The sequence below is a fragment of the Pinus tabuliformis genome, chromosome 5_2 (genome assembly GCF_031772625.1).
Source record: "Pinus tabuliformis cultivar Carrire ecotype Pingquan chromosome 5_2, CPIR1, whole genome shotgun sequence".
Taxonomy (NCBI): Eukaryota; Viridiplantae; Streptophyta; class Pinopsida; order Pinales; family Pinaceae; genus Pinus; species Pinus tabuliformis.
Window position 1 is genome coordinate 434,615,900 of NC_142306.1, and position 25,468 is coordinate 434,641,367.

The 25,468-nt window shown below is 43.3% G+C and overlaps 1 protein-coding gene and 1 pseudogene across 7 annotated transcripts in view; one reads left to right on the top strand and one right to left on the bottom strand.

Moving 5' to 3' along the window:
• LOC149159517 (uncharacterized) overlaps positions 1–14,433 on the bottom strand; it is a 350,379-nt gene extending 335,946 nt beyond the window's left edge. For 2 of the 7 annotated variants that reach the window (XM_089436499.1, XM_089436497.1), the window contains exon 1: positions 13,731–14,429. In XM_089436499.1, coding sequence (XP_089292625.1) covers positions 13,731–14,072 — 342 coding nt within the window. In that variant the 5' untranslated portion in view covers positions 14,073–14,429. Of the gene's footprint in view, positions 1–13,730 lie in introns of all 7 variants that reach the window. The other 5 variants (XM_089436495.1, XM_089436496.1, XM_089436498.1 and 2 more) reach the window with 5 other exon arrangements.
• Positions 14,434–19,396: 4,963 nt separating this feature from the next.
• The window catches only part of LOC149159519 (peptidyl serine alpha-galactosyltransferase pseudogene), a 57,581-nt pseudogene continuing 51,509 nt past the window's right edge, over positions 19,397–25,468 (top strand).

Here is a 25,468-nt window from a genome sequence, read left to right on the forward strand (position 1 = left end):
AGTGAACAGCCCTACCCAAGATATTACAACAACAAATATCCCTCGATGAACACAATGATTATAGTAAGACAAAGGGACAGTTTCATCTCAACCTTGACATTCTCTTATTGCAGAAAAAACTACCATTTTACAAAGATTATTCTTGTACTAGTATACTCTAGCCATCAACTCAACCCAAAAAAGAGTGAAATAAAGATGAAGAACCTCACATTGAAATACCACTTAACTTCTTCCTCCCAAAAGACCTTCAACTAAGATTAGAGGGGATCTCTCACACTTCCAACCAAGCCTCTAGTAAATGAATCTTTCTTTTATACATACCTTTATCCATCCCAAGTTATGGCTTAAACGACCTAGGGTTTAAAAAAGTGACACAAATATTTTTAATCCATGGGAAGCCTCCTTCTACCTAGGGTGCACCTCCCTAGGGCTTTCTTATGCACTTTAGAGCCTTCTTTAACCAATCACTTAGAGAGACATCTACCCCTAGTGCGCCTCCTCATGAGTAATAAGAAAATCCCAATATGATCTTCCTTTAGCTTATGGATCCAAGTTTGACTTGGGACCTTATTTACTTTGCATGGGCGTAATTGTCACATCTAATCATAATGATTCCTTTGAGAATCCATTTGTTCTTCATTTAAGGGCTTGGACTATGTCAACCATGCCACATGGCAGTTCCTTGTGCAATGGACTTTCCTCCAAATATTTAGAGCATGCCTCGAACCAAGTGTCTTTGCCCCAAATGTCTCAATGGAAAAACACACTTCCAAATATGTGGAATGAACCTCGGATAATGTATAATGCCCCATAAAGTCACTTTGTCATGCTTTTAAAGCCCTTTTGAGACCAAACATCCTTTTGCAATGGATAGATTCACGATCAAGCCACCGCATGGCTCCCTTAAGGTGGAATGTTCAACATGTGATCTACTTTGACCAAAATAGTGCTCCAAGCTAGGCCATTCCTCCATTAGGTCTTTCCTTCATCACATGTCACACCCCAACCATCCTCCAAGCTAAAGCATTTGCTATCCTTCACACTCTTGACTTACCATGTGTAGGGTGTTCCTATTCGAGGTTGTATTTGACAACTCAATTCACCACAATTCATGTTCCAGACATCTCTTAAAGCAAGGTGTTCCTATTATGGGGCTTTCGTTCCTCAATTGTGTGCCAAGCGTGCCATAATGGAATCTCCTAGTGCCATGTGCTTCCATCAACCTATAGTCATTCATGAACTCCAAGAAGAGTCCTCTATGCTAGATGAGGGGAAAAGAAAATGAAAATGTGACATGAACCATGCATATTCATGAGGTAACAGACTCTACTGCAGTAGAATTTGCCTATCGATTTTCCTTAGTAGAAGATAGAATTTTTACAAAAAATTATGTTTACATTCTTTATGGAAGCAAGAGAGAAGTTGAATGGGGAGGAAATAGTCTCCATCACAATATGTACATTCTGATTTAGTGGTTAAATGTCATTGGTCTCATAGCAATTGTCGAGGCTGGAATTTATCACTCTTTTTGGAAGCAGGTGCACAGTTGAACAAGTAGTTGATCTATATGACAATATGATCCGCAAAATCCTAAGTAAGTGGAAGACCATTTGCAGAATCGCAGACTCCAAGAGAACCCTTAGCCATAAGGACCTTTACATGTTCGTCATTAAACACATAAAGCATAGCCAAGAGAGTGAATAACAGTTCTTTATTCCAAAGTCGTCTAGATATTTTGTGACCACCCTCTAAGACTTATAATATGTACTCTTGGATTGAATCAAGGAGGTTAGCAATGTTGAAGTTTCTAAGTTTACTTAGTTAGAAACCCTCCATGCACTTTATCATATTTATTCCTACCTACTCGTTATTTTCCTTAACAAGTTATTTACAATGTAAATACTGAAAATAAACACAAGTGCATGTTCAACATATTACAGATCAGCAACTAAAATAAACAGAAACAAACACACCATATGACACCATTATTTTTGGACTAATGTCCCCGAAAAAACCCAATGTGGGAAAATCGATGCAGCTATCTGAGCGTTTTCTTATTAAGCACAAACCTGCCCCAAAAACCCCAGCGTCAACCTCTCTCTGGACTGCGTCAACCCCTCTCTGCCTCACGTTGGCTCTACGTCACCCCAAATGGGTCTGCATCAACCCTGGGAGGCCCTGCGTCAGCCCTCTGGGCCTCTACGTCAACAACGCTGGCCTCTTTGAGGCTCTGCGCAACTCCCGGCTGCCTCTGCGTGGCCCTGCGTGAGCCCTGGCTAGCTCTGCGTCACTCTCCTTGGCTACTGCGCTGCTCTCCCAGCACTATCTCTGCATCTCTGTTTCTTTGTACTCAAATGCCCCTCAGCTGCATCTCCCAATCACTAATTCTATCTCTCTTAGCAAACCCAGCTCTAGAGAATAGAATGACTAATCACTCTGGTGTCTTCTCCAAGTGACCCTCAAGCCTCCTCTTATACTTTTTTTGTTGACATATGAACAGTCGAGATTAAGTCCCTAATCAACGACTAAGATTAGATCTGGCTTGATCCATGTCTTTTGGACCATTCTAACACAGTTTCATATTAATACACATTAATATTTTATTTTCCCTAAGTTTAGACTTAGAGACTCCATTAAAAATATTAATTATTTTAATATCTCCTAAACTGTTTAGAATCTGCCCAAACCCTCTTTGAGTATTGGGGATCTCATGTGCCCCAACCTCTCCACCAAATTCCGTGGCTAGAGTACATCCGATTCTACTCCAAATCAACACTCCCTCTTAACGAGGACTGTGCTCTAGCAATACTCCTCACTGAGTATTACTCTGATCATCCGGCATCGATACCTGTGCTGATGCTAGGTCTTCCTGCCCAACATCCTCTGCACTGCAACATCCTATACTGCTGCCCATGGTTTTGCCATTGCCACTGCTGCATCGATACGCAACTCCCTCTGCATCCGTGCTACTGTTGGTCCTTTTTCCCAGCACTGCATCCGCACTACACCTCCTCTCATCATGTTGCATCGTGCTGCCCACTGTTGCACTACAACTCAGTTATTGAGAAGTAAGTAACTGATCTCCCAATCTGACCTCCCTGTTGGGCTAGAGACAACCATTGATGCTAAAGCTCCCTCTGCCGCTGACAAGTGCTCCCCTCTGACCTCTACGCTGCTGCAACAACTCCCTGCATCTCGCACCGTTGTACACCTCTCTGTGCTATCCTGCACTAGTGCAACACTCCTGTGACTCTTGCACTGCTGCATCCTGCTAGCCTCGCGCTATCTCGGGACTCCTGCACTGTAGCTCTCTCTATCGCTTCATCTGCATCCATCTCTACCCACATCAGCCAGTCCTGCTACTCCTCTTCGAGGCTCCCGTAGCAAGGTCTAATCCAAGAGGTTGGGTACCTTGAGGACCTGCCCCTCATCGCCTATAGTTCGCGTGACTACAACTCGATGTCTCCCCACTTCTTCTCAAAGTGGTGTTGTGCACTCATGGCACAGTCATCGTCTGTCAAAACTTTCTTCTCTGCCCGTGCTGGCGCTGCCTTAGTCTTGGAAGACTCTCCCTTACTCTTCTTCCTTAGACACTGGATCACATAATGACCCAGCTCCCCAGAGTGGCAACACTTGATCTTGGAGAGATCTTTCTTCTTCCGCTTTTCCTGCTTTCCCTTAGATGCTAGGGCCGCATCTTCCTCCTCCTGCTTGACTTTGATCCCCTTGTTGTGCTACCCGTCTTTGACTGCCCTCTGATCTCTTCCTGGCAAAGAGCTACCCACATCTCGTCCCAAGGTGGAAGTGTCCCTCTGCCCAATATACTCTGGACAAATACTTCCCAATCTTATGAGACAGCATTCAGGGCTGTCCTCACCATCAACTCCTGATCCAGTGTCGCCTCTATAACAGTCAACTGATCTCAGATCTCATTCAGTCATCCTAGGAAGGTGTCAATCGATGCTCCCTTCTTCATCTGATACGACCTCAACTGATTCTCAAGCAGCATTCTTCTCTGCACAGAAGTATGCTGGTACAACTTCTTGAGAGCCTCCCACATCTTAAATGTCGTTTCCTTCTCGCCTATGTGTGGTACAACATGATCCTTGACCCCGTCAAGGATAATGCTCTTGGCCCTCGCCATCGCTTCCTCGTACTTGTCATTATCATTGGGGTCGACTGGGATAACTATTACCTTTAAGGCGAAGTACTTGACACGATTCCTATCAAGTACGGATAAGATTTTGGCCTTCCAGACTGCGAAGTTCGATGCTCCATCTAGTCTATCTTGGTCTCTTACTCCGTGTAGTGCCATGATGCTCCTCTACTTCCCTCTTGGAAGTTCTTTGTTTGACTCCTCTGAGTCTCTACTTCCCCTATGGAAGTTATCTCCTGGACTCCCTCAAAGTCCTGATTTCCCTCTTGGAAATCCTTTTGCCGTTGTCGAGATGCCCCTACTCTGATCGTCTTGTGCAACCGCACCACTAATCCCGATTCCTCGGCTAGAAACCCTCGGTAGCAACTCCTCTAGCCTTGCTCTGTCAGGTACTGTTCTGACTGCAGTACCTCACCAGCGCCACTCTACAATATTCTCGCAGCCTTCTAAACCCCAACAACCTGAAGGTGAGAGAGCTCCTAGGCTCTACGCAATCCCGTCACCAGCAACCCAGTCTCCTCAGCCAACTGCGTCAGCCCTCCCAGCTACTGTGTGGCTCTGCATGAGGCTTCTTTTGCCTTCCTTAGCCTCTATGCTACCTCTTCCTGGCTCACCCTTGATGACGCAGGCACTGAGTCACGCTTCTTCGTTGTTGCTCTGCTAGAAACAACTTTTGTCACCTCGGGACAACTGTTTTCTGCTGCTATTGCTCCACTCGACTTGTGTCCTTTAGTCCTCCTGTGATCTGCAATCATGCTCTAATACCATGTTGAAGTTTCTAAGTTTACTTAGTTAGAAACCCTCCATGCACTTTATCTGATTTATTCTTACCTACTTGTTATTTTCCTTAACAAGTTATTTACAATGTAAATAATGAAAATAAACACTAGTGCATGCTCAACATATTACAGATCAGCAACTAAAAGAAACAGAAACAAACACACCATATGACACCATTATTTTTGGACTAATGTCCCCGGAAAAACCCAATGTGGGAAAACCGGTGCTGAAACTAACCTACCCAATAGAGAATTTCCTTGGCAGTAATACCTCTTAGTTTCTGACAAATCTCCTAGCTGAAACCCCGGATAATCTTTCCGGCAACTACTCAGCACAAATCTGCCCTAGAAACCCCAGCGTCATCCTCTCTTTGGACTATGTCAGCCCCTTTCTGCCTCACGCTAGCTTTGCGTCACCCCAGATGGGTCTGCGTCAACCCTGGGAAGCCCTGCGTCAGCCCTCTGGCCCTCTGCGTCAACAACGTTGGCCTCTTTGAGGCTCTGCACAACTCCCGGTTGCCTCTACATGAGCCCTGGATGGCTCTTCGTCACTCTCCTTGGCTACTATGCTGCTCTCCTGACACTATCTCTGCATCTTTGTTTCTCTATACTCAAATGCCCCTTAGCTACATCTCCCGATCACTAATTCTATCTCTCTTAGAAAACCCAACTCTAGAGAATAGAATGACTGATCACTCTGGTGTTTTCTCCAAGTGACCCTCAAACCTCCTCTTATACTTTTCTTGTTGACATATCAACGGCCGAGATTAAGTCCCTAATCAACCGCCAAGATTAGATCTAGCTTGATCCATGTCTTTTGGGCCATTCTAACACAGTTTCATACTAATACACATTAATATTTTATTTTCCCTAAGTTTAGACTTAGGGACTTCATTAAAAATATTAATTATTTTAATATCTCCTGAACTATTTAGAATCTGCCCAAACCCTTTCTGAGTATTGGGGATCTCATGTGCCTGTTGAAATTTGGTACCGGAGGACAGGTGGTTCCCTTAGGCTTTGATCTTTGGCCTAGGGAAAAGTGTTCAAAAGAATTTAATTTTTCTCCTAAAGTGACTTTATAATTTTATAAAGTTAAATCTAATTTAAAAGTGACTTTAAGTGATAAAGTTACTAAGTCTAATTTTAAAGTAACTTTTATAAAGTAAATGAAAAATTAGAAAGGAAAAGTGACTTTGGAAATAAATGACTAAGTGGGTCTTTATTAAAGTGGGGTGAATTAAAAAATAGAAAGTGAGATTTAAATGAGCATTTAATCTCAGCCATTGATCTAAATCTATTTCAGCCATTGGATTTACAGATCACCCAAAAGTCACTTGGAGTTATATTAAAGGAGGAAAAGGTCATTCATTCTTTCATGAGCAGATTGGGAGAAGGAGAGCAAGAGAGCAAGAGAGATTTCTGAGCAGGGAGGAGAAGGAGACAGCAGCTTGGCACACATTCCAAGGCAGCAGTTGAGCAGATTTGTACAGCTGATTCAGCACATAGTGAAAGGCAGATTTTTGCACAAAAATCGAGGAGCAGTTTGCTGATTTTTCTGCACACAAAACGGAGGCCGTACAGCATTTATTGCTGTCCTGTTTGCTGTAATTTCCAGATTGCTGTGAGGCACGGGAAAGGACATAAGTTGTAAATTTGCTTGCTGATTTTTTGCTGAATAATTCTCACTGTAAAAAGGCAATTTTCAGAAATAAAGAAGAGCTCTCAAACTGGTTTTCCCCAAGAGTTGTAGGGGGTTTTTCCAGGGTCAAGTTGACCAAAAATATCAGTGTTTTAATGTGTTTTAATGGCTGTTTTTAATTGCTGATTTTTAATTCTGCAATTTCCAGCATTCTGAAAAATTTCCAGAATTTGTGTTTTCAGCAATATTTATTTTTTTCAGTCTGTTAAATGTATGGTTATGGGAATGGGCATTTAACTACATGGGAGAAATAAGGAGAAACTGAAAACCGAGGTGGGAAAACAGAAATTTCTACATGGTATCGGAGCTTGAGTGCTGAAGGGCAGTTTGGGACAGCAAAAGGAAAAATTACAGTTGCTGATTTTTCACTCAGAAAATTCCAGCAAGCTGATTTTTTCATAAACAGCAGTTTTATCTTTACTACAGCAGTGCTATTTTTCAGTTTTAGGACAGCAGGATGTCATTGGGATTGAGGGTGGAGGATAGGTTGGATGGGCATATAAATTACAGCGTTTGGAAGGAGAGAATGCAGAGTATCTTTGAGGAGGCAGAAGTCTGGGATATCATGGTGCATACCGCACAGAACCCTGTTGTTGTGCCCACTGATGTTACTCAGTTGGCTGAGTATAAAAAGAAGAACAATAAGGGTAAGAGGCTGATTCTAGACGGAATCAAAGACCATTGCATTCCTCATGTGAGAGGAAAGAGCAATGCCCATGAGATGTGGACAGCATTGTCCAATCTCTACCAGAGTACCAATGAGAACCGGAAGATGGTCCTGAAGGAGAAGCTGAAGAACATTAAGATGGGGAATGATAGTGCAGCTGGATATCTCACAAAGATTACCAATGTGAGAGATGAGTTGGCAGCGATTGGAGAGGCCATTCCATCCACTGAGTTGGTGCGTATTGCAGTGAATGGCCTCCCCCGTTCATGGTTGAACTTTGCTGATGGGGTTTGTGCACGTGAGACCCTTCCCACATGGGAGAGGTTTTGGGATGATTGTATTCAGACAGAGATCAGGAAAGGACAGCTTGGGGCAGCCAAGCCAGTTGAGCAGGATGAGGACGTAGCACTGGTGGCAGGAGGCAAGAAAGGCAAAGGGAAGAAGCAGGCTTCCACAAGCGGTGGTGGAGGCAAAGGCAAAGGTAAAGGTAAACAGGGGAACACACAGAAGGACTATTCCAAGGTGAAGTGTTGGAATTGTCAGAAGATGGGACACTATGCAGTTGTGTGTCCGGAGAAGAAGAAGAAGAAGGGGAAGAACCAGGACGTGGCAGCTTCAGCAGAGATTGAGGACTTTGCTGGTCGTTTTGACCGAGAGTTTGCGTTCACTACGTGTGAGTCCTCTAGTGCAGGATCACCTGCCACACAGGTTCACAGGGAGCATGCTTTTCCCTCGATTAGCGGAGCATCTACAGGTATCTGGTATGTGGACAGTGGGGCTTCACGTCATATGACAGGAGTCCGTGAGTACTTCTCAGAGCTTTCAGAGAGTGGCACTGATATTGAGGTAGTACTCGGTGATGACAGAGTTGTTAGAGCAGTCGGGGTGGGGACAGTGACATTTCAGAGGGAGTCCAAACCTCCCTTGAAGGTGTCAGAGGTTCTTTATGTGCCAGGGATGAGGAAGAACCTCATATCCGTCTCAGCTTTGGAGGACAGAGGATATGAGGTACTGTTCAGGGGAGGACAGGTGTTGATGTATCCCAGGGGCACTCCAGCTGATTCAGCTAGAGTGATAGGTGTACGCCATGCAAAGGTGTACAAGTTTGCATTCCAGCCCCTTTTGGCATTGAGCAGTAGTACCGACAGCAGAGCTAGCAGTTCTGAGCTGTGTGAGATTTGGCACCGCAGGATGGGACATATGTATCATGGAGCCTTGAGGACATTGCGAGAGATCACTATAGGTGTGCCAGATTTCAGTACTGATCACTTTGATACTTGCAGAGGTTGTGCGATGGGCAAGTTTGCCAAATCCCCTTTTCCCAGCAGTGACAGCAGAGCGACTGGGATACTTGATTTGATTCATTCCGATGTGAGCGGTCGGATGTCTCATGTTTCCTTGAGTGGATATGAGTACTATGTCTTATTCATTGATGATCACTCCAGGAGGACCTGGATTTATTTTTTGAAGACCAAGAGTGAGGTCTTCAAGCGGTTTCAGGAGTTCAGAGCTCTTGTGGAGACTCAGACAGGTCGAAAGGTCAAGTCCCTGAGGTCGGACAATGGAGGAGAGTACACCCTTGGAGAGTTTGTTGATTATTGTGCGGAGGCAGGCATTAGGAGGGAGTTCACTGTTCCTTACAACCCCCAGCAAAACGGGGTTGCGGAGAGGAAGAACAGATCCATCATAGGGGCTGCCAAAGCCATGATACATGATCAGGGGTTGCCATTGTTCTTGTGGGCAGAGGCCTGCAACACAGCTGTTTACTTGCAGAACAGGAGTCCGCATCGTGCCTTGGGGCACATGACTCCGGAGGAGGCTTTCTCTGGGAAGAAGCCTGATATTGGTCATCTTCATATCTTTGGATGCATTACATACTCCTATATACCCAAGGAGAAGAGGGCCAAACTAGAGCCCACCGCAGAGAAGGGTATCTTTGTGGGCTACAGTGAGACCTCAAAGGCCTTTCGGATTTACATTCCTGCACAGAGGAGAGTTGTTGTCAGACGGGATGTGAAGTTCGAGGAGGACAGGGCCTTTAGGAGGTCACGGGAGTTAGAGTATCTGGATCAGCCAGACCCTCAGCAGCAGTTGAGTCAGTCGCAGGGATCCAGTGGGCAGGGATCAGGAGGATCCAGAGGTACATCTATGAGGATGTCAGGTCCGTCAGTGAGCAGTGGCTCGCCGAGCCAGAGGGGTGGTGCTCCGGGCAGCATGCAGAGCAGTTCACTAGGGAGTCCATTGATGGACAGTTCACACGGTACCTCAGCTTCTACAGGTTCAGGTGCAGGCAGGAGGACAACAGACAGACAGTCAGGAGTTCAGGCTACTGATGATGATGAGGAGGAGGAGTTTCATTCTCCGGTGGGAGAAGTGCGCTCAGGGAAGAGGAAGCCCAAGTGGCTTCAGGACACCTTGAGAGATGCCACATCTGTTGCTGAGCCGAAGAGGCCGGTCAGAGAGAGTAGACCACCTGAGAGGTTTTGTAGCTATATGGCGATGGTTACCAGCATCCTTGACTCTGAGCCTTCTAGCTATGAGGAGGTAGCTAGCCAGCAAGTCTGGAGAGAGGCCATGCAGGAGGAGTATTCTTCTATCATGAAGAATGATGTTTGGGAGGTGGTGCCGAGGCCTGAGGGCAAATCTGTGGTTACTTCCAGATGGCTTTACAAGGTAAAGCATGCTGCAGATGGCAGCATTGAGAAATTCAAAGCGAGGTTTGTGGCTAGAGGGTTCTCCCAGGTAGAGGGAGTTGATTATGAGGAGACCTTCGCTCCCGTGGCTCGATATACTTCGATCCGCTCCATTATATCGATAGCAGCAGAGATGGGTTGGAAGATCCACCAGATGGATGTGAAGACCGCATTTCTCAATGGCTTCATACAGAAGGAGGTGTACATTGAGCAGCCACAGGGCTTTGAGGTGCATGGGAAGGAGTCCCATGTGTGCAGATTGAAGAAGGCCCTTTATGGCCTGAAGCAAGCTCCCAGAGCTTGGTACTCCAGGATAGATACATACTTGCAGGGGATGGGTTTCACAAAGAGTGAGGCAGATCCGAACCTTTACTTTATTGTGATTGGTGAGGAGCCTCTCATTCTGGTGTTGTATGTGGATGACTTGATCATTACAGGTGCAGAGAGACTCATAGAGCACTGCAAGAGAGATCTTGCGGCGGAGTTTGAGATGAAGGACATCGGCTTGATGCATTACTTTTTGGGTTTGGAGGTGTGGCAGGAGGAGGGGCATTTCTTCCTGGGGCAGGGGAAGTATATTGTGGACATCCTTAGCAAATTCCACATGGAGGATTGTAGACCCATGTCGACACCGATGATCACCAACTGGAAGAAGCTTCATGCTTCGGATTCCGAGTTGGTGGATCCCACATTGTACAGGCAGCTGATTGGTTCCTTGATGTATTTGGTCAACACTAGACCAGATATCTGTTTTGCAGTCAACACGATGAGTCAGTTTATGTGTGAGCCTAGGAAGGTTCACTGGGTGGCTGCAAAACACATTTTGCGGTACTTGCAGGGGACAGTGGATTATGGTCTGGACTACAGACAGGGAGATGGAGTGAGATTGGCAGGATACACTGATTCTGATTGGGCAGGTTGTGCTTCTGATAGGAAGAGCACTTCAGGGTGCTGTTTTGGGTTGGGTTCAGCAGTAGTGTCATGGTTCAGCCGGAAGCAGCAGTCAGTAGCACTGAGTTCAGCGGAAGCAGAGTATATGGCAGCCAGTCTAGCTAGTTGTGAGGCTATCTGGCTTCGCAAGATGTTGTTTGGCTTATTTGGTCAGCCGTTGAGACCTTCAGTGATTTACTGTGATAATCAGAGTTGCATTAAACTCACGGAGAATCCAGTATTTCATGACAGGTCAAAGCATATCGGGATCAGATATCATTTCATCAAAGACTATGTTCAGAAGGGAGTTGTGAAACTTGAGTATATTTCCACTGATGAGCAGGTTGCAGATATTCTTACCAAAGCCTTACCACGGGGCAAGCATGTCTACTTCAGAGACAAGATGGGTGTGGTGAGGAACACCTTCCTCGGTAAGAGGGAGTGTTGAAATTTGGTACCGGAGGACAGGTGGTTCCCTTAGGCTTTGATCTTTGGCCTAGGGAAAAGTGTCCAAAAGAATTTAATTTTTCTCCTAAAGTGACTTTATAATTTTATAAAGTTAAATGTAATTTAAAAGTGACTTTAAGTGATAAAGTTACTAAGTCTAATTTTAAAGTAACTTTTATAAAGTAAATGAAAAATTAGAAAGGAAAAGTGACTTTGGAAATAAATGACTAAGTGGGTCTTTATTAAAGTGGGGTGAATTAAAAAATAGAAAGTGAGATTTAAATGAGCATTTAATCTCAGCCATTGATCTAAATCTATTTCAGCCATTGGATTTACAGATCACCCAAAAGTCACTTGGATCACCCAAAAGTCACTTGGAGTTATATTAAAGGAGGAAAAGGTCATTCATTCTTTCATGAGCAGATTGAGAGAAGGAGAGAAAGAGAGCAAGAGAGATTTCTGAACAGGGAGGAGAAGGAGACAGCAGCTTGGCACACATTCCAAGGCAGCAGTTGAGCAGATTTGTACAGCTGATTCAGCACATAGTGAAAGGCAGATTTTTGCACAAAAATCGAGCAGTTTGCTGATTTTTCTGCACACAAAACGGAGGCCGTACAGCATTTATTGCTGTCCTGTTCGCTGTAATTTCCAGATTGCTGTGAGGCACGGGAAAGGACATAAGTTGTAAATTTGCTTGCTGATTTTTTGCTGAATAATTCTCACTGTAAAAAGACAATTTTCAGAAATAAAGAAGAGCTCTCAAACTGGTTTTCTCCAAGAGTTGTAGGGGGTTTTTTCAGGGTCAAGTTGACCAAAAATATCAGTGTTTTAATGGTTGTTTTTTATTGCTGATTTTTAATTCTACAATTTCCAGCATTCTGAAAAATTTCCAGAATTTGTGTTTTCAGCAATATTTATTTTTTTCAGTCTGTTAAATGTATGGTTATGGGAATGGGCATTTAACTACATGGGAGAAATAAGGAGAAACTGAAAACCAAGGTGGGAAAACAGAAATTTCTACAGTGCCCCAACCTCTCCACCAAATTTCGTGGCTAGAGCACATCCGATGCTACTCCAAATCAACAAGCAAGCTAACGAGTTGTTGTCGTTGCTTAGTTAGAGTGTTAGTACACTAGTTGTAGCGAGTCTGTTGGCTCTGCATGTATTGGCTGTAGCCTTATATCATGCATTGATTCGGATGTATGCATGACCTTATGAATCTAATGGCGATAGCTATTGATTATGCATATATCTTTATGTTTGTTTCTTGCATTGATGATGTATTTGTTCTAGTTATGCATTTGGATGAATACATTGCTTATGTGTTTCATTATTTAGAATCTAAGCTTAACAAAACCGGCAGAAAATGAGATCTTTAAGGAACTAGGCATCAGTGATTTTCCCTCTTCTCTACATTATCATTAATGGCAACATCCAACATGCCTCAGGTGAGACCTCCTTCTTTTGGAAGGTTGATAATGTTGGCATAGTTGAGAGAGAAGGAGATTCTCCAGATGCCAAATATGGTATACCACATTCTTGTTTCAGAGACACACACCATGATCCACCGGGGAGGGGAAGGTGGAGCAGAGAAACATACTGACCTCACCTATAATGTACAGGAAGTCACAATATCAAATAGGTCAATGGACCTAGAATGTACAGCCAGTCGCAATAGCAATATGAATGACAAAGGCAACATCATATTGGAAAATGAAATGAAAATAAAGAGAAAAGTCCAAAGGGGTAAACTGATAGGTGCATCACTGTTAGCCCCTAGAGGCAAGAGAGGTCACTGGGTACGTGAAGGTGCGAGATTTTTATAGCCCCGGCCCCCACCAATGTTTGATTCTTCAAGAAAGTGACTAGTGACTTCTGACAAGGGGGCTGTTGAACTGTCCGTTGGCCCTTGAATTCAGCGGCTGGGTGATTGTACAGCTGAAACAGAGTCCTGTCTTTTTATAGGTGCCGGATTCTCGTCATTGAAGTTGAATAATAGAGTGCACATACTATGGAAAGAAAAATGCAACTGCTACTCTGCACCATTGAGGCAAAGTCCGACGGAACCGAGCCTAGCGGCCTGCTATTTCCTTATTTTCCCATCAATAAGCTGAAATTCTCTACTAATATGCCATGCGCCAAAACAGTAGTCAAGAATTCGACCCACGGAATCGCATTCGCCTCAAAGCAAACGTCAGGATCGCCAGGTCATCAGCTCACAAAACCTTTATCGATGTGCACCATGCCACACATTAAAGTAATTCTCTAGTCTGTAGTCTCTGTAATTCTCAAACCACTGGATTGCACATCCAAAGACCTTAAAAATGAAAAAACAATGGTATTAAACCTGACGGACCTGGATATGATCGAGGACTGATCTTGCCGAGTTCAACGAAATGCCCCGTTCCCCGGACGGACCTCCGCATATTAACGCCACTCTTAGTACTTCTTCGCGCTTCCGGTTGTCTGTTTCTTGACCAGTGCTTTGAAATTTAACCGCGGCGCGAGTATTTCGAGCAGAGAAGATCCTTTTATCGCCGCCTTTAATAATGAGATTCAAGCGACATTTGACTGTGAAAGAGCTTAAATTTGCCCCGAAGGAGCTCAATTTGATCGCTGTGCTGCATTTCCCGGCGCCAGCAACTTCAGCTGGCCTTGAAAAACCGGTGAGCATCGCAGACTGAGAAGCCACCGCCATTGTGAATCGATTTCAGCCAACTAGGTAGCCAATTTCGGTATCTTGAGCCCAAACCCGTGCTGGTTCACAATAAGCACGTGAACTTGGAAGAAGCGCAGAAAGAACCCATTTAGTTTTGATAACTCTCCATTTATTGTTTGAGGGCTTTGCATTTTGAGTTCTCACTCTCGCTAAAATTGATGGAGATAGTGGAAGTGATAACAATTTTGTAACAAACTTCACGTTAAGAGATTTGTTCATTGGATTGATAATCGGATTGAGTAACTCCGCCATGTAGATGTGTCTGCTATTTCTGGCGGAAATACCTTGCTGAAGTTCGAAATTTGATAGGTTCAGCGGACATGAAGTGACCAACTGAGTTATTTTTCTGGCGGAAATACCTTGTTGGAGTTCGAAATTTGATAGGTTCAGCGGACATAAGTGGACCAACTCGGTTTTTTAAATATAAATAAATAGATTTTATTATAAAAAAACAACAACAACAACTTAATCCAATAAAATTATTATAATTATTATTAATATAATATACTTATTAATATTATTATTCATAAGTTTTTGTAGTCCATATTTTGGATATTTGAAACATTTTTAGAAAAAATCGCATTGGAATATTTAGAATGACGTGTTTCAAACCAACGGTACGATTCATCATTTTGTCCTGATGATGAACCACACAAGTTGGTTCGAAACACGTTGTCCTAAATATTCCAATGTTAATTTTTTCCGAAAAATGTTTCAAATATTATTATTTATATTAATAAAGATATAACATGGCCCATGGTAAACACTAGGGAGAAGGAGGCGATCAAGGTTTTGTTTTTGAAGCTAGGGTTTTGAGTTGAATGGCCAGGTGGAGTCGAAGGTTATCAAAGGCTATCAGAATGGCAGGTATATGTGTAAGCTTGTAGCTTAGTCACCCCTTCTTCCCCTCGACCCTCCCAAGCTCTCAAATTCCCTGTTTTGTCTCAGCGCAGTTAGGGTTGCCCAGTTTCTCGTTGCGGTAGGGTTTGAGGTGTTTAGGCAAAATGGGAAGTTGCGCATGAAGGAGGTTTTTTATGCGGTAACTATGGTAAAAATGGAAGGTCATGTCGTGTTGGAACCAAATCCATTGGACATTATGGCGGTTTGGGGCCTTGAGCCCAATCAACATAATATGGCTAAGGTAAAGCCTCCAGTTAGCTCTCCACCTATATCTATGTTTGTCTCAGAGATTGTTTAGGAATCAGGAGGGTCCTCCGTCAAGCATGAAGGTGGAAAGGTGGTTTTCGCGCGTCGAAGTTGTGGAAAGTTGTGAAGCCCCAGGAAGAAGATGTTATTCATTTGGCAATGGAAGCAGTATGGTCCTAGGCCCCGGTCAAGGAAGATTTGAGTCATTCTCACCCTTTGCACTCTTGTCAAGAAATTCAATGTCGTAGAAGATCGTTTATACTAGAGCCCACGAAGACCTAGTAAAGAGTAGCAACATTTGGACTTTCAACAATTCACACAAGAACTTGATTGCAAGGGTTTCAGCCTCAGAATTTTGTGAGCCAACTGCGCTTGAATGTGCTTTGCAAAAAGAGGGTTCTCAGCTAGGTCTACAATCTAAAACCCTAGGGAGGGAGAGGAAGTCTTTTACGGTGGATGGGCTCGGAGGTAATGGCGAGGCTCAAATCTATATGGAGAGAACAAAGTATAGCAGGGTGGAGCCTCTGATACTTGGTAGTAGCAGTTGATTTGACGAAGGGAAGAGCGACAACACCCTTCTTCCTTTTCCACAAGGTCTTCTCCATGATTTGATTTTCGAAGGAGGAAATAATCAAATTTTGCGAGTTGTGGGGTCTCTCTCACATGGTTCTTCTTCACAGGAGCAGGGTTCACAAGATGGAGGTGGGCACACAAAGGATGTAGTGGACCTAGTGGGACTTCACAAGCAGACATTTTTCGGATGAAAGAACCCCTTGATGCGGACCCTCAATTCTATGATCGGAGCCATTGTTTGAAGGATCAGACCCTGAAACTAAAGGGAGGTGCCTCGAAGGGTTGGTTCTAAGCGAAAGAAAGGTAGATGCATCAAGCCAAATACCGAAGACCGCAATTTGATCTTTGGAGTAAACATTCATTTTGACACAATAATGACAACATCTAATCACATTATAGTCGAAATAGCCAAAGGAAGATACTTTAAAGCAGAAGAAATCAGTGATCAGATTAAGAAAGCATGGTTGGACTCTTCAACAAAAGAGGTTGAAGTGACAATTCAGGTTTGTGGGTGGTTAATGCTGAGGTTAAAAAATCCAAAAGTTGTATCATGGGTTTTAGGCCAGAATTAGTGCATAGATTCATCACTTGTTTTGCTCAAGAGATGGGATCCATTGTTTGACGCAAGTCTCGAGAAATTGGAAGGGGTTCCAGTTTGGGTGTGACTTCCGTCTATTCCTTCTCAAATGTGGACTGAGGATGTGTTTAGGGCCATCGGAAACAAAGTGGGCGAGTATTTGGAAATACATATGTCTTTTAGAGAGGCAAGGACCAGGAAGGTGGTTCGGATTCTGGTCAAATTACACCCTCGGGATGGGCTCTTCGAAGAATTAAAACTCTCATTCCATGGCCACAGTGATACCCAATAGCTTGATTATGAGGCACTGACTTTTCAATGTCATCGTTGCCATAGGCAAGGTCACCTAGTTGGAGACTGTCCATTGGGGTTCAAAGGAAAAAGAAGGCATATTTTTTCTGTAGATGGAGGTAGATGATCAATGGGGATCAAGGGAAGAACACTCCATGTCGAGGGCTTCTACTAGACAAGGACCGCCGAAAACAAAACAATTGGATTCAGCAATGGATGTTGTCTGAATGGAAGATGCGAGGGGCGAGTAGCATAATCAACCGTCAAGCTTGAAGCAATCCTCAAGATGGAACAACCTCCTCCTCTTGTGGGTACCTGTTTTTCCTCTTCCTACTGCATGTATCTGAAATGTTTTTTATTAAATTGTCAAATATGTGTTATAAAATTATATATTATAGAGCAATGGAACACATAAAATATTGCAGAAATATAAACACATAAAACAAGAGAGACACAGATATACATGGTTCACCCAGTTTGGGCTACATCCACCCTGAACAGCCAGTCCTTCCTTTCTATTATCCAGCAAAATGAAGAGACACAACCTACAATAGATCCACTATAATATCCTTTGTTTTCTCTCACAGTCTCACCTCTCTGTTTCTCGCTCTGAGAATATGCACATATTTTTCAGCCTCAATACAATACCCTCATATAAAGAGAGGGGTTGCCTTCTAGGGCAAAAAACCCTAAACTAAACATAAGTTCTATCGTCAGATCATCTGCCTAATGAACGGCCCAGATTGACTAGAAATTACTATACTTTTACAAGGCAATTTTACATCTGTTTTAGCTTTGAGGGCGCTACCCCCAAAACCCCCGCCAGGGGACTGCTGGCCCCTGGACCCCCCAGCCAGGGGGGATGGCTCCCCTCGAACCCCCGCGGGAGGGGACAAGTCCCCCCCGCACAACCCCCCGCGTGAAGGGGTGTACAATCTTCCTGGGGTATACATCCGGCTGAAATAAAGACCTCTAAATAATCATGCTCCACACCCAACAATATGGGGCTTGGTCCTTCCAGGGTGGTTTCATCTGTTAACCTCTCTATGAATCGACGTTTTGACACTCTGGACAACATTATAACCACTATCTCCCTTGTGAATCCTTCTTTTGAACCCTCGTTTGATCTTGGCCTACTTCCTTCGGTAAACCCTCCATAGAACCTTTGGTCTAGAATCTCTAAGGGCCTAGCCCAGGACCAAGGAGGGGGTCTTCGGGAGTTATTGCCTAAGGTTGCCCCTATAAAATCCAGAGGCAGAAGTCTAACCTTTCTAAGGCACAGATGAAGGCTTGTCTAGACATTGTCAATGGAAAACAACAATCTCTTGATGGGGCACTTAGAGCAGCGCAATTCCCTAAAATAGTTTTCAAATGATTGCCATCTCTTTTAACTGTTGGGCGTTAGCTAGTTCCCGAGTAAAAAAAAAAAAAAAAACAAACAAACAAACAAACCTTCCACCACCCCTGACATCATCATGGTTCAGGAAACTCTAGGTCTTAGGGTTTTAATTTATGAATATCTTAATAAGTTATTCCCTTATTGGTTTTTCCTATTGTCATATGCTAGAGGGCGCTCAGGCGACCTTGCTACAGGTTTTAATTTGAGGAAGTTCATAGTCACAAACACTTTGGGGCCGGAGATGACTTTGGGAGCAATTTTTTTTTCCACAAAAACTTAGTATGGAGCTTATTGTAGTCAATATCTATGGCCCCTATTGTGATCAAACCTCTTTTTGGAACAACTAGCTAGAAAAATCTTTCATGAAATCCAATAATCTGGTGATTGCAAAGACTTAAATTTATCCCTAAGGTCCTCAAGCTCAGGAAGACGCGATGGCAGATTTTTTGGATTTTTTCTCTAGAAGACTGATAGACTATTGTCTTATTTATGTAAACCTAATCAAGTATAAGCCTTCCTGGTGGAACACGCGTACTGGGAATGCTATGGTGGTTAAGAGGTTGGATATATTTCTATTGGCAGAAGGCTTGGTTGGTAGAATCCCTATGTTCCGCTAGCGGATTGGGTCTCATGGTGACTTTGATCACCACTCGGTATTTTCAGAATTAAAAGGTGGAAGCATAAAACCTGGTAGCTCCTTTAAGTTCGATCCTTCATGGCTGGGAGAAGAAAGTTATATTCAACTTATTAAAGATACTTGAATCCCCTGTAATCAAGACTCAGTGCTCTCAATTACCCAGTAATTTATGGAAAATCTTAAAAGGGAAAAACAAACTACAATTCAATGGGTTGTCCAGAAGAAGGCCAGAGACGAAGTAGACCTTAAATCAATTGAAGAAGCGTTGGAGAGTATGGACTCACCTAAAGGAGGTGAATATGAATCTGGGGAAGCTAAAGGCAGGATCATGCAGCTGGAAGCATAAAAAAGAAAGATCTTGTTGGATAAGGAAGAACAATGGAGACTTAAACGTAGGGTAGTATGGTTACAAAGCGGTGATGAAAATTTCATTTTCTTCCATACTTATGCAAGAGGCCGGAAAAATATAAAAATTATCTAGGAAATGAAAAGAGTAGATAGAAGTGGGATCGTTGAGAATCACTCCTGGAGGCTGCTCTGCAATCTGAGCTAGGGTTGAAGTTAGGGTTGTAACGTTGGGCACCATGGCGTGACGTGCAGGGGGGAGTGCCGCTCCCTCCTATAGTCAAATAGTGGCAGACAGAAGCAAGGACGCTGGAACACATCGTTTCAAGAAACCTATGGAGACAGCAACAAAGGCTATTAACACAGACAAACTGGGAAAAAACAGACCTCATGAACAGGAAGGGGATCAACAGGAAGCTAGTAGAGAGAAGAGGACAGGGGGCAACAATCAGAAAACTGCTTCCATGAGCACAACTGGGGTTTGCAAACCCAAGTCGACCATAATTCCTCGGGTCATTTTAAGCGACCCAGCGCTACAAGCGCACAGAGATCACATGACAGAATATGTGGTTATATGCAAATTCATGGGGATATGGCCGACGGAGAAGGCGTTGCACGTATGGATAAGGAGCCACTGGAAACCCAAGGGGGAAATAAACCTTCACCTGGGATCCAAGGGCTTCTTCACAGTGGTTTTCACAAGCCTAGAGGACAAAGACAAAGTGTTTGAAGGAGGACCTTATTTCTACGCTGCTACAGGCCTCTACATGCGACCATGGATGATGAACTTTGTCCCAGAGCGCGAAACATTCACTTCGGTACCCCTATGGATTAGACTCTACTCCCTTCCTCTGGATTATTGGTTGTCGGAGTCTTTGAAGACAATAGGCAACAAACTGGGGCATTTTATAAAGATCTTAGATGCGACTTTGAAAGGAAGATATACCTCCTTCGCCCATATATGTGTGGAAATGGACTTATCTGGGGCACTTCTAGACACTATCATTTTAGAAGTGTATGACGAAGAATGGGTGCAAGCAGTGGACTATGAACATGTCCCTTTGAGGTGTTGTAAATGCAATTAACATGGGAATCTATACAGAGACTGCCCAACAAACAAAATGGCAAGAAACTTCAAAATCACAATAGATAAAAATCTTGAGGGTTTCACCGAGGTCGGGGGCAAAGGGAAAGGTGGGAAGCGGCAACAAAAGAAGATTGATGAGGACAGACAACCAAGCCAAAATGGTCTCAAGATCTCAGAAGAAGAAGTTGGAAACAAAGGAATAAACCAAGAATCAGAATTCACTCCTACTGAGAAGGAAAGGGATGCAAGCATGGAAAATATGACAGAGAACAGCCAGCAAAAGGAGGATCTTCCAAGAAATATGGAGATAAGTAGGGACCATGAGATGACCCCAAGTGAGGCTGGAACAGAGGACCATGAACTGCAAGAGATTCTAGAAAGGGAGAACTTAGATCTAGAGAAGTTTCTGGAACAAGGTATCACCGAAGGAGTGGACTCCTTGCCAAAAGAGGATTTTGATAGGGTTCAACAGCTCTTCCTCTGGAGATCACAATCGAAGGGCTCTGGAGTCAAAATAAATCATGAAAGCCAGGAGCATAAGGGGGTCAAAACGATGGTGGACTCGCAAATACAATCTCCCAAGAACCCAGGTAGGAAGAGAGGAAGAAAAAGACAGAATGAGCTACTGAACGATTGTGGGAAACTCATGATTAACTCAGGTAAGATGAGAGATCTCACTAGTTATTCCTTTACAAATCTTTCTTAATGAAGCTTACAGCCTGGAACATTAGAGGTATAGGAAGTAGAAGGAAACAAAGAAATCTTAGCAGTAGAATAAAAGAAGAAAAACCTAATATGGTTTTTATTCAGGAAACAAAATGCTCGATGGACAAGATCAGAGAAATACATAACAAATGGTTAATCAAGTATGAGTATTTAGAGGTCAAAGAAAAAAACTCGGGCGGGGGGGGGATTCTTACGCTCTGGGATCCCCATAAATTTGGAATCCTGGATGCTGAAGCGTCCGAGAACTATGTTTCAATGGTGTGTCAACCTTTAAGGGATCAGGAGAGTTAGATGATCACAAATGTTTACGGGCCTCAAAAGAAAGAAGACAAGCTCAAGCTTCTCACAACCCTTGAGGATGTAGGTTTTAACCCCGTACAGAAATTACCTGCATATGAATTCTAAAACACATAAAATAAACAATGTGAGAGCATAACACATAAAACACATATACACAGAGATTTCCCTTGGATCCCAAAACCGTGACTACCAGCTTGATTTTTCATTATTTTCCTTTCAATGTTATAATACATATTTATACATGTCGAAGCATCCAATACCATGGACCGAAAACCATCACGTCCAAAAAACATGCGAAAATCATGCACAAAACCATAGGTGGGTCCGCCCAACCTAACATAGGGTCCAAAACCAAAATTTTCCGGGGCATAAAGTGGGGTTACGAGTACACCTCAAACCCCTTGTGACCCCCCCCCCCGCTACACAATCAGCGCAACAAAGGGGGGCTCCGCCCCCCCTCTAACCCCCCGGTTAACTACATGGGCTAATCGTGGAAAGAATATAACACAACCCAACATTCTCCCACTTGTTGTTTTCTTTCCACAGGGGGCCACAAGAGAGCTTAGTCATTTTTCCAGCCCTGAAATGCCCATTGTCTCTCTACACCAAGAGAAATTCTCAGAGCTCACAGATTTTGTCAATGCATCTGCAGTATTCTTCAATGTGTCCGCCTTTACCAGCAACACCTTTTTGTCTTCTATCATATCCCTCACAAAGTGATACTGAACATCAATGTGCTTTGTCTTTGAATGATATGCGGGGTTCTTTGCCAAGAAAATTGCACTTTGGCTGTCACAGTCTATCCTTATAGCTCCCTATGCTAACCTCATACTTGAACATAATCTCTGCAACCAAACTACTTCCTTGATTGCATGAGTGGCTGCCATGTATTCTGCCTCTGTAGTTGATAATGCCACTATAGATTGTTTCTTACTCATCCAACTGATTGCACCTCCAAATAGGTTAAACACATACCCACTTGTAGATCTTCTCTAATCCAGATCTCCAGCCCAGTTTGCATCAACAAAGCCACGAATATCCAACATTCTGTCCAATCCTGATCTTCCTTGATAGCACAAACCATAATCACTAGTGTCACGCAAATACCTGAAAACCCGCTTCACTGCTATCCAGTGCTCCTTCCTTGGTTTTGACATAAACCTGCTTAATACTCCCACTGCATGTGCAATGTCTGGTCTAGTACAGACCATTGCATGCATCAAGCTACCGATTGCACTTGCATATGGAACACGGGACATGTCATCTTCCTCTTCTTGTGCCTTGGGACATTGTTTATCATATAACCTTACACCTACAAGAATAGGAACCTTCACTGGTTTACTATCTTGCATATTAAACCTCTGCAGTATTGTCTCGACATACTTCCTCTAGTTTAACCAAAGCTTCCTCTTTGCCCGATCTCTTTTAATTTCCATGCCCAAAATATAGTTTGCAGCACCAAGATCTTTCATGTCGAATTTGGAGGACAATTGGGTCTTCAAATCCTGGATAATTTCTTTGTCATTTCCAACCAACAACATATCATCCACATACAAGACCAGATAAATAACACGGTCACCAATTACTTTAAAATACACACAGTGATCTACTTTGCTTCTGGTGAAGCCAAGTCCCCGTATAAATGTATCAAATTTCTGATACCACATCCTTGGTGACTGTTTTAACCCATATAGAGACTTCTTTAACTTGCATACCAGTTCTTTCTTACCCTTCACTGGAAAGCCTTCAGGCTGCTTCATGTATATTTCGTCTTCCAGATCCCCGTGAAGAAATGATGTCTTCACATCCATCTGTTCTACCTCAAAATCCAAAGCAGCAGCAACAGATAAAAGTAATCTAATAGAAGTTACCTTGGCAACAAGAGAAAAAATATCACCAAAATCAATTCCCGGCACTTGGGAATAACCTTTTGCTACCAACCGAGCTTTGTGTTTCTCCACCTTTCCTTCTGCATTTGTCTTCTTTTTGAATACCCATTTGCTGCCAATGGGTTTCCTTCCAGCCGGCAACTCCACCAGATCCCAAGCCTCATTTTTGTGCAAAGATGCCATTTCATCAACCATGGCCTCTTTCCAGAGTTTGCCATCCTCTTAATCTACTGCTTCCTTCACAGTTATGGGATCATCATCAGTAATAGATAAAGCAAAATTTGAACAAAAAGTAGATGGACTATACCTTTCTGGCTGCCTTCTTTCTCGAACTGATCTTCTCACACCCTGAGTTTGTGGCTCTTCATCTTCTGGTTCCTCCTCTGTTGTAGAGTCTGATTCTTCCTCCTTAAGCTCAAACTCTATCTTCTCAGGTTCCTTTGGTTGGACTTCATGTTTAATATCATCTTTTACCTCTCTGAACACCACATCTTGGCTGTACACAACCTTTCGTGTGACTAGGTTCCAAAGCTTATAACCCTTTAAACCATCCTTATACCCAATAAAGATGCACTTTTCAGATTTACTCCTTTGGAACATGTACATATGCATCACATCAAAATACCCTCAGATGTGAAAGAGAGTGTTTCTTACCAGTCCATACCTCTTGTGGAGTCTTATCCTCTAACGCTGATGAAGGTGACATGTTGACCAGGTAACATGCAGTATCCACTGCCTCTGCCGAGAATTCCTGTCCTAACCCAGCACCACTGAGCATGCTTCTTGCCCTTTCCATCAACGTCTTATTCATTCTTTCTACAACTCCATTTTGCTGAGGTGTATATGGAGTAGTCTTCTGTCATGCTATACCATACTTCTTACAGAATTCTTCAAATTCCTTGCTGCAAAACTCTCCACCATTATCTGTCCTCAACACCTTTATCTTCTTCTCTGTCTGATTTTCCATGAGAGCCTTAAATTCTTTAAACCTGTCAAAGGCTTCAGATTTCTTCTTAAGGAAATATATCCATGTATTCCTTGAGAAGTCATCTATAAATGATACATAGTACATAGACTTACCCAGTGATGGAACCTTCACAGGTCCAAACACATCACTGTGCACAAGTTCTAATATCTGTTTCGCCCTCTTACTACCAAAGGGGAAACTCACCCGATTCTGCTTCCCATATACACAATTTTCACAGAAATCAAAATCCAGAGAGCTATTACTCATACCTTCTACCATACCTTTACCATGAAGTATTCGAAGGCCCTTCTCTCCAATATGTCCAAGCCTTTGATGCCACAACATGGTCTTCTCTCCAGAGATCACTAGATTTTCTGCTCCACTTTTAGGAACCACAGAATTGTTGCACCCATCAATAACAATGCTACCTTGCAGCTTGTATAGAGTTCCAATTCGAACTCCCCGCATCAATACCAGTGCTCCCCGAACCATTTTGTAGGTATCCTTCTCGAACACTATTTTTACCCCTGCATCATCTAGCTTGCTTACAGAAATCAAATTTTTGGCCAATGCAGGAATATGCAGAACACTTGGAAGTGTTCTAACCCTTCCACCTTGCAACTTCAACTTTACTTTTCCGCGACCAACGATTCTAGCCTTCCTATCATCCCCTAAGAAGACATCACCACCATCGTATTTCTCATACTCGTAGAACCACTCTATATGGGGAGTGAAGTGAAAGGATGCACCTGAGTCAATCAACTATGCCTCATGATATACATGTGTACTTGAAGAAGCCAAGTACACATCCCCACCTTCATCTGAGGTGGTTTCGCCTTTGCAGAAGGAGCATCATCATATCCCTTTCCTTTATCAAGAGCTTTAGATTTACAATCCCTTTTGTAGTGCCCTTCCTTTCTGCATTTCCAGCACACCACCTTTACAGGTTTTCCTGGAGATTTAGATCTCCCTCTAGATTTAGATCTCCCACTCGATGACATATTTTTGTTTTTGTTCTGGGACCGTCCTCATGCAGACAAGACATCACCATTCTGGCTCTCCATATTTTTCCGTCTCATCTCCTCTGTTAGCAAGGCTGAGACTATTTCATCAAATTGCAAGGCAGTTGCATTGCTACTTATTGCAATAACCAGACTATCCCATGAATCTGGTAGAGAACACAACAAACTGATGCACTTATTTTCATCTGAAATTTTAATATCAACAGATGCTAACTGACTTACCACAGTATTAAATGCATTCAGATGCTCTGTCACCGAGTCTCCATCTTTTATCCTCAGGTTATACAGCTTTTTCCGCAGGAACAGTTTATTCACCAGAGACTTAGATTGGTACAAAGTCCCTAACTTGTCCCACAAATCCTTTGCCGTAGCTTCCCCTGATACATTCAACAATACTGAATCTGAGACACACAATC